The sequence below is a fragment of the Microtus oregoni genome, unplaced genomic scaffold, assembly GCF_018167655.1.
Source record: "Microtus oregoni isolate MIOR12 unplaced genomic scaffold, Mior012 000046F_ref0000063, whole genome shotgun sequence".
NCBI lineage: Eukaryota > Metazoa > Chordata > Mammalia > Rodentia > Cricetidae > Microtus > Microtus oregoni.
In genome coordinates, this window is record NW_024543220.1 from 19,192,842 (window position 1) to 19,202,500 (window position 9,659).

Sequence of the window (9,659 nt, forward strand, 5' to 3'; positions counted from 1 at the left end):
TATTTTAGATGCCTGTTTTATTCCAATGAGAGAGGAAATAAAGGGTGTGGGTGGGAAAGTGGGAGCATCAGAGAAGAGTTGGGGAATGGAAACCATAACAAGAATACATTGTGTGAAAAAAATCTATTTTCATTAAAAAAATAAGATTATGGGTGGGAAAATTAACTACCTAGTTAAAAAATAAAGTCATGAAAGGTCTTGAGAAAAAGGGAAAACAATGAAAAAGAAACATTTCTAATAAAGAGGGAATTTTAATAACAGGATTTTCTTTTGCTAAAAGAGAGCTTTTTGGAACAATTGCTAATATCTTGGTTCACTTCCCAGTTTTGTTGTTTTCCAGCAGAGCAGCAACAGTTCTGAGGTCCGAACTGAAGTACCTGGGGATGACAGACATCTACCCACTAACGAGCCTCAATGTTTACGCTGCTGGAGGTTGAAACCTGGGATCGACCTTTCCTCAGTCCTGCCAGAGGAGATTCCACAAACTCTTCCATCTTCAGTTCTTGTAATGATTTGTTTAATAAGTAGCCAGGATATAATTGGCTATCGATGTGTGTGCGTGTATAAACAGACATGTCTAAGGTTAATCATTCTTTATATCACTCAAGACGTAACCTTGCAGGCACACAAGGACGGCTGCTGTGCTGTCAGCGGATTACAGATACACATGGAAGACACTCATGTGTGCGTCGATTCCTTGCACCCCACCCAGCTTCCCCAGATTCCACTCCTTATTTACCACCCAGAGCCAAGCCCTCCAGAAGGCCACATCCCTCCAGGGTTCCTTTAACTGATGCCCTTCTGTTTCGGCACACACTCACGATCTTTGGAACCATAAAGCTGTGGATGTCTGAGGGGACTTCAGAGATTAGCAAGTCCTACCCACTTGTAGAACATGTGAACACAAAGTCTCTGGCGCCAAGGTGTTCTTCTACTCCTTACCTTCCCACCTCAGGGACTGTGTAAATGAAACGTCATTCCAGTTCAACCTGACAGGAGCTAGTACCTTTCCTGGTTGTGCGGGGCACACCTTCTGCTTATATATTCAAAAGTAGTCAAATATTAATGTGTAAGTCCTCATCTTCCTGGTCTTTGGCAACTCCCGTTGCTTGGGAATCTTTGCTAACATCAATCACAGCTCAATACAGGTAGCAATGCTCACACAACTTTAGTAAAGTTCCGAGCATCTGGGTCCAGCAGCTGCTTCCCTTGTAACTAACGCAGTCCAACAGAAGAGCAACAACAAAGGTGACTTTTCTGTCCTAAACACCAACGCATGTGCCTGCTTTAACTGGGCATTGATACATAGGAATACATAAGCTACTCTTTCTTCGCACGCTGCTCAAAGTTCAAATGCCTCTTGTCTTCCATCAGGGATAAGTTCTAAGGCATAATCATTTTAGCCACTCATTTATGATACAAGTTTTACAAGGACAATCTTCGATAAGGCAAACTTAAGTAGGTTTAATAATACAAAGTACGTCCCTTCTTATTTGATAATTAAACTGAAAAAAAAAGTCAGAGCTGGCTCGGAGAAATTAAGGAAGTTACTGTGCAGGGCAAGTGGGCAAGGCACAAGCCAAGAGGGCTCTGTAGGAAGCAGCTGCTATTACTCACGTGACTGACATTTGCTCTGGCCACACCTGCATTTCGACACGTGGAGTGCTTTAAAGGGTGGACCTGTACTCTTGTGGTTCCCAGGACGTGAAAGTCAGCTGCTTTAGGGATGTGGAAGTCCTGAGCATTTTCCCACCCAGGAAGTTTGAGTCAACTGGGAGTTTTATCCACAGCCTATACACACAAGTCTCCAATTTTAGTAGCTGGTCCCAACAGGCAAACTGTGGAATCTCCAATGCCAGGAGGCAGGGCACTCACTGGGATATTCAGAATCACCGAGATGAAGAGGGAGAGGACCGAGAGGTAGATCTGGAGCCGCTGCCCACCGAACCGCTTCCTGAGGTATTCCGGCATGGTCATCACCTAAAGAGAGAGAAGACAACAGGAATTCACCTCGAGCCCAGTGCATTCGGATGGTTTGACATTTGCTAAATGACTTCAGGCAGCTAAGCACTATGCATGGATCCTGGGGATACAGAGGCGAGAAAGACACGATTCCTCTGTATAGGGACAGTTCTGGAATGAAATCAAGCGCTGGAGGCAGAAAGGCAGTCTCCTCCTGACTCTGATGTTTACTGTGTATCATGACACTTTCAGCAAATAAAGAAGAGAATTAGCACAAAGGTATAAAGCACCTACAGCATTCCCAAATACCTAGACGACACTGAACAAATCATTTTTATTATATTTACCAGTAATTCTGCAGTACAGCAAAAAGTAATATTTGTAAATTATAAACGGTAATATGATTATATAACACATTGATTATTGAGAATATTGTAAGCATGCATTTGAGCATGTATTTATATGATTTCCTTTATTGAAAATAAGATTTACATTAAGTCTGAGCTTAGAGAAAAATCTTAACTTTCCTTACTGAAGTAAGAGATTGCTCATGGAACACCTAGAATAAGCATACAGCTTTCTGTGTTTTTCAGAGTGATTGGACTCATTATTTAATCTTCTCTGATAAAAATACGTTAATAAACACACATACATTCCTTTTGTCAAAAAAAAAAAACGAGGGATTCTTAGCAGACCACCAATGGAGAGCAGCCCTGGAGACATGGTAAGCTACAGAAAAGAATAGACCTCCAAATGTTCCCAGAAAGAAAGATTTTCAGCTTCCATATACTTATTCTATCATCCAATTTTCCTACCTGAGAAGTCAGCCTTATCCCCCAATACTTAAGCCAGACCATAACTGAAACACTTCTCTTAGGTCATGCCCGTGACCCCAGCTTTGCTCCCGACTCGGACCTGGAATTTACCTCGCTGACCGTTAGACAGGGCCACCATTAACCTGACAACAAACATTCGCTACTGTGGACCCTATGGGCAAGCAATTTGATCTATTTTCTGTATATTATCAGCAATAGGACCAATGAGGGCCAAACACCCAGGTTTAACGATTTAACATAAAGAACAAGTGTGTAAATAGATCCATCAGATACTCACCCCTGCCTTGATGTAGATGGGCACAAAAAACCACCCCAGGAGCAGCAACAAGAGGAACGACTGTAAGAGACCGGGAGCAGCAGCATTAAGTTACAGGAGCTTGGCTGTGGCCCTATGGTGTTATGACTTCTGCCCCTGCACAAACAAACCTCTTCTCTTGGTTCCTGTCTAGTATAGTATTGATATAATGTAATATCTAATATTTGGCAGAACAAGCAGAGGATGAAGAGTTTGAGTTCACCTGGACTAAGAAAAGGTTGTGTAAGCTTTGTCAAAGACAATGAGCTTACATGGGAGAATTACACACGCATGTCAAAGCACGGAGGAAAAGAACTTTGGAAAGGGAAGAACATCGCAGGTCCCTTTAAGTCTTGCCAAATATAGCTGGTGCTACAGGCGGGAATTAAAGTACAGTTTTATGATGTCTCTACACACAGCTCCACTGTTCTTGCCTTACCTAGTGAGGCAGGTCTAACGGGCAGTGTTACCATTGCCATATATAGGAAAGATGTAAGCTTCCTCAAGATGAAAGAAATGAGAGGTTGGAAGCTACAGAAACAGATATCTGCAATGTGAAAGCAATAAGCATTGGGTTATGGGTCGCTTTCTTCATGCCTGTGGAGGCATCCTTCATTGTGCGGTTCATGGCACCATCAGATCAATTCCCAGGCCACAAAGCATATAGAACAATTTCTGGATATGTTCCTGATATTTCTGAGGCAAAAATAGGCAAAAACAAAACAGCCTTCAGCGTTGGAAAGGCACAGGCTTTTGTGAGTGACCCAAGGTCACTTCTTGAGTTTGTTGAAAATTGCACCGTAGTCCCACTTGGTCTATACAAAAACACCAGAAAGGATAAGATAGAAGCCTGTGGGAGCTTATTTGAAAAAAGTACCAGCTACAGCCTCATATGTACTAGCCTCATATCCAAAGTTTAATCCCCAGAGACCACGGTGGAGCAAACAGCAGACTCCTGAAACTCGTGCTCTGACTTGTGCTGTGGAGAAGAGAGAAAGCTCAGGCTCCTTGAGCTGTGTGTGATGCTCTCACCACGTGCCTGGCTGTTTGCTGGAGTGGTGTGTGGGCGCAGAGAAGCCAGGTTCTCTGCTCTTAAGAACTCAGGATCCAGTTAAGGAAGGCAGTCTCTGCAGAATGGTAACAGGTCAGCGGTAAAGGCCTGTAGGTTTGGTATGGCATCTTTCAAAATGTTCATTCCTTACCACAGCGCCACTGCCTCCTTGGGTCTCACTTGGGTTTCTGTTCATCCTTCTGGCACGAGCATCCGTAAACGCTCATGGTATCCGCCAACAACCTCTGTTGTCTATGATGGACCGCAGCTCCTGTGTGGTGTCTCTTCTAAACTTGTTTTGAGAATTGCCTATGCATACTTGTCGTCCAGTCAATTGCTATTCTCTCCCCAACTCCTCCTCCGCCCCTCACTCCCTCTCATGACTTATTTTCTTTCACTATTGGTGTGTGTGTGTGTGTGTGTGTGTGTGTGTGTGTGTGTGTGATCTACTCAGTTCATTTAGTGTGGCTGGAATGTATATGTGTTTAATGCTGACCCCTTGGCACTGTTTAACATACCATGGGGAAAAAGCCACAGGGAAGCATTTGCACAATGCGATCTCTCAATACGGCACATGCTTCTATCTCTGTGCTTTCTGCTCCAGCCAGTGCACGTTTGTCTGTCCCATGTGATCATAAGCTGTGTCAAATAGGAGACATTGCTCTTTCTGCTATTTGTCTATTTATTTTGAGACAGGATCTCAACTGTGTACTCTGCCCGGTATGTAACTCACTAGAGTAGATCAGATTGATCTCAAATTCACAGAAACCAGCCTGCCTCTGCCTCTGCCCCTTCCCCTGTCCTTACCCCTGCCCCTGCCTCTGTCATCCAGTGCTAGGATTAAATGCTAAATGCCTGACCTGCTAATTTATCTTTCAGTGTGTCTATGGTACGCACATTGATGTGCCTAGGGTTGCACACTTACATGCAAAGGGCCACGGCTAATGTTTGAATTCCTCCTCAATTGTTCTTACAGATTATTCTTTTTTTTTTACATCTTACTCAAACAAGCCAAAAGCTCACAGATATGGCTAGTCTCGCTAGACAAATTGACAAATCCCTCGTCTCTACCACTGAGGCAGATGGGCTGCCGTGTCTGCTGTGTTCTCGTGGGACCTAGGGATCTTAACTCGGTCCCTTTGCTTGTGTGGCAGGTGTATTAACCTTAGAGACTCTGCCCAGCATGTTTTCTCTTACTTGTAATCTTTGATTCTGGCTCAGGAATGAATATACAGTGTGGCATCTCAGAAAAGAGACATAAGAGCTCAAACAGTCAAGGGACCAAGTGTAAGTGGAGCTTGAACTATACAAAAATGAAATCCCTGGTAGGACTAACTACTTATGAAATGGATGAGGCTTCAGAAGTGCTCAGAGACAAAGACTGGACTAGTTGAGGAGAAAATAAAAACCAGAACAAAAGTAGTTCATCTGATACAGACTTCCAGGAAAACCAGGGATACATACCTGATTAAAAACAGCCAGACATAAATTTGACTTAAAAGAAAAATACATATATAATTTCTGTCACTTACGTGTGATTCAAATGCTGTCACGGCGATTCCTGAAGCTGCCCCTGTCCCAGCAAGGCCCACAAAGTGGCCACTGCCAATGTTGCTGGCAAACATGGAGGCACCCATCTGCAAGGAAAGCAATCAGACCAATGTTAGATTCAGAAAATCGAAATAAGACTCCTTGGAAACAGGTGAGTGTTGAGATGTTTCAGTCACTACTTCTTGGAGGAAAAACAACATAGAACTGTGTACAGACGGAATCTAGCTTGGTAGCAGTTATTCTGTGCCCATGAGCCAGGAACACTTTTCCCGCTGTGAGTGGTTACAAATGGTTTTTAAGGATCTGAAGAGTGAGTCATGCAAATTTGCAATTATGTGAAATTTAAAGTTCAGTGTCCATCATACTGGTGCTGGAACACAGCCGTCAGCTTCGTATGCCACAGCACACCCATGGCAGGTGGTTTGGGGTCCAGCGACATTGCTGTGCAGTCATAATAGACTCTGACCTTCAAAGTACAAGATACTTACAGTTAGGCCATTTATAGAAAACACCTGACGAACCCTGCCTTATGGAAACATCAGAAAATCCTTCTATGTGTTCTGAGTGGAGCCTCAAACTTCCAGATCTCCAAATAGCAACTTGACTCTTGAGTCGGTAACAGACTCCCAAGTTGCATCCGAGGGAATTCTCTCTATCCTCCCAGCCATAGCACCCTGCTCCTTGGATGCATTTTCCATAACACTGGTTTCTGTCATTGAAGTTCAAAACTGAGGAGAGCGCTCGCTCGTCAATGGACAGAGACTAGCAGGAGCCCTGGGAACAGAATTAGAAAGTGAAGTCCTGCAGGGCTGTCTTTGCCTCTATTATCCCTCTTCACAATCCCTCTTTGTAAGAAGGTGTTTGGGGTCATGGCAGGATGGAGCTGGTTTGCTACTCTAGGATTAGTTGTGAATCGCAGGTTTCACAAAGAGAGTAGCGGGAAGGCAATGCCTGGTTGATTGTGCTCCCAAGAAAAACTTTTCCTACCCTACCCACCAGATTGTTTAGTAATTCTAGTTCCTTGTATGGAGTTTAGACAAGGCAGAAGATCTCTTGAAGGGAACATTTTCTGAGCACTCACTGTGTGCTAACCCAGATCTGACACTCTCTCGGTTCACAGAGGAATATCCTGCCTCTACTGCAGTGAAAAATCTGGCTGAGTAAGTCAGATACCAAAATTCAGAAAACATCTGGTGGGCAGCTGTCCAAGAGCGTAACTGTAAACACCACCACAGTGGACACCGACTGCATCAGCAAGTGTGCAGCAGAGAAGAACACTGTGTTCAAGGCAGGACTGCAGTGATCAGGAAATGAGCTGGCACTGCCGTGGACGACAGAGAGAAAATAATCTCCCAGAGAGGAGCAGATTAGCTCAGGAATGGACGCAAAAAAGGAGTTCAGAGCGCTAATGGGAGCTAAGAAGGTTTTTCATGAGAACCAAGTAGAGACACATGGAATAGAACTGAGTGGTAGGTCTCCTAAGGCTAGACCAAAGCTGCTCTAATGGATTATATGAAATGCCAGGTTTCCAAAGGCTAGACCAAAGCTGCTCCTATGGATTATATAAAGTGGCAGGACTCCTAAGGCTAGACCAAAGCTGCTCTCCATAGATTATATGCTATGATCTCCCTGGGATCCCAAGTCACAGTCTTAAAGTGGAGGGTTTATTAAAGAAAACAAAGCATGTTGGCAGGGGTATCTGCCAACATCACAACTTGTCCTCAATGTATATCTCCCGAAGCCTCTGACCCACTTACTGGCCACCAGGTCATAGCTCGACCTGCCAGGAAGAAGCCGCCAACAGTGCTTCGGTTCGTCTTCAGCATTGCCTGAGCAGAAAGGAAACCATCAGAAGGTTAGAGGCAATAGGTGCCCCCCGAAGATCAAGGAGACCCCCAGTTCTCCATACAGCTCACTGACATTGATATATCACCATTCCCACAGGGAGACACGCTTTTCTAGACAGACTAACACAGCATCAGTTTTTGATGGACATAAAAGTCATGAAGACTCAGAGGGAGAACTTCAAGAAATTATATTAAAAAACCTGATATTTAGTTTAGCTTATGAAAAAAATATTACTTGTCTCTAAATCTGTCTTTGGAAGAAGATTTTGAGCCTCAGATTCAATACCGAAAAGAAAGAATGAACAGGATACAAATGGTCTAAACTTCTCGCTCAGTAAGTGAAAAAATAAAGAGAAAAGGGAAGTCATTGAAATGAGATGACAGAAACGGCATTTGTGTTTTTGATGCCCGGTGCTGGGCACGCCGAGCAGAGCAAGCACTCAGCCCTGGTTCTACCGGGAGAAGAGGCTCATTCAGGGCTAACATGATTTGTGCCACACACAAGCAAATTATTCAGACAGAGAGGCAACGATACTTGGAAAATCATTGTCCCAACTCATCATTCTACACATCTACCAAGAAGACATGTTTTCCCATGCAGTCTTAGTGTCCACCCAGAAATCCCATGTTCTCCCACTTACTCCCAGCATGAGATGTTTTCCCATGCAATGTTTGTGCCCTCCCAGAAACCTCACTGGACTTTCACATACCCATATTCCAACAGCTAGCACCACCACAAAATAGATGACAATGACAGAGATGTCAGCTGCATTGTTGATGTTCTGGGACAGAGAAGACAGGTCTGAGCTGTCAGTGCTCACACTGGAGCTCACGGTGGTGGCCATGGCTGTAGGCAGTGGTTGTCCCCATTGCAAGCACTGGCGCTTCTTTATATATACATATATAAGTAGTACGTTAATGATCAGCCTCGGGTAGGCGGGGAAAGAAATCAGAGCCGGCTTCTGTCCACCGGAGACCTTTAAACCCCTCCTGTGTGGCCAGGCTTTCATCTTACAGTGACTAGTTCTGGCTTCAGTGGAATTTGGAAACCAAGGAGAGAAGCCAGAAATAGTGAGAATTAGAGGAGGAAAATGATATGGCAGGTATTTAAGAAAGAAAAGAGTATTTAGGAAAACCGGCCAGCAAGAGGGAACACAATGGGAAGATAAAGGAAAATAAGGGACTAGAGACGTAAAGAGAACAGGACACAGTCAGGTGGGACACATGGTACAGGTTCCTTCTCAAACATGAAATTCCTGGATAAACTTGTCCCTTGAATTACCTAGAATGGGTGGTCTAAGTGGACGTCATAGGTCACATCACAACCCCAGCAGCAGGTGCAGAAAGGGCAAGTTGCTCCACCCTTGCCATGTACAGAGGGTGTGGACGGGGCTGGAGGGCGGGTGAGTCAGAGGCTCTGAGGAGTGAATGAATGGACAGCCAAGTGCTGGTGATCCTCGTGGCTCAGGATCCTGGCTACTCTGAAGACACCTGCTTGACATTAGAAGCAAAGTCTCAGTACTCTCCTCCGTGGATGTATATTTAAAATACGAGCCATAAAACTTACCTCTGTCAAATGCAGAAGCCGACAAAGATCTCTCCCCCGTCCTATAGGCTGTCTCAATCCCCTTCCTCCTGCTGTGCAGTTGCTCTTTCATTTCTTGAGTTCCCCTTTGCCTGTTATCGCCCTCTCTATCAGCTGAGCGGAGCCCTATGCAGAAAGTCTTTACCCAGGTCCCTGCCTTATAGTCTCTCTTCCGTTTTCCTCCAGCATTTCAGACTTTCATGTCTTAGGTTGAGGTCTTTGATCCATTTGGACTTGATTCTGTGCAGGGTAAGAGAGATATGGATCTAGTTTTATTCTTCTGCATGTGTAATTCAGTTTCCCCAGCACTATTTAAAGAAATTAGTATTTTTTCTTACAATGTATTATGATCATATTCTTCCCCCCTTAGTTGTTCATTCACACATTTCTAGTCATCCAACTCTGTGTTTTCTCCCTCTCTGTCTCCCCATCTAAAAAAAAAAAAGAGTAAAAAAATCAGGAAAAACAAATAGAAAACAAAACAACAAAACAGAGTCCATTTTGTTTTGAGTTGTGGCCGTGGAGCCTGCCC

The 9,659-nt window shown here is 44.2% G+C and overlaps 1 protein-coding gene across 2 annotated transcripts in view; it reads right to left on the reverse strand.

Moving 5' to 3' along the window:
* Positions 1–8,393, reverse strand: part of LOC121435492 (solute carrier family 5 member 4A) — a 33,496-nt gene extending 25,103 nt beyond the window's left edge. Inside the window, exons 1-5 of one of the 2 annotated variants that reach the window (XM_041634871.1) lie at positions 8,253–8,393; positions 7,453–7,524; positions 5,677–5,781; positions 3,076–3,135; positions 1,876–1,980 (exon numbers count right to left, since the gene is read on the reverse strand). In XM_041634871.1, coding sequence (XP_041490805.1) covers positions 1,876–1,980; positions 3,076–3,135; positions 5,677–5,781; positions 7,453–7,524; positions 8,253–8,387 — 477 coding nt within the window. In that variant the 5' untranslated portion in view covers positions 8,388–8,393. Of the gene's footprint in view, positions 1–1,875; positions 1,981–3,075; positions 3,136–5,676; positions 5,782–7,452; positions 7,525–8,252 lie in introns of those variants that run through there. The other variant, XM_041634873.1, reaches the window with a different exon arrangement.
* Positions 8,394–9,659: the final 1,266 nt, after the last annotated feature.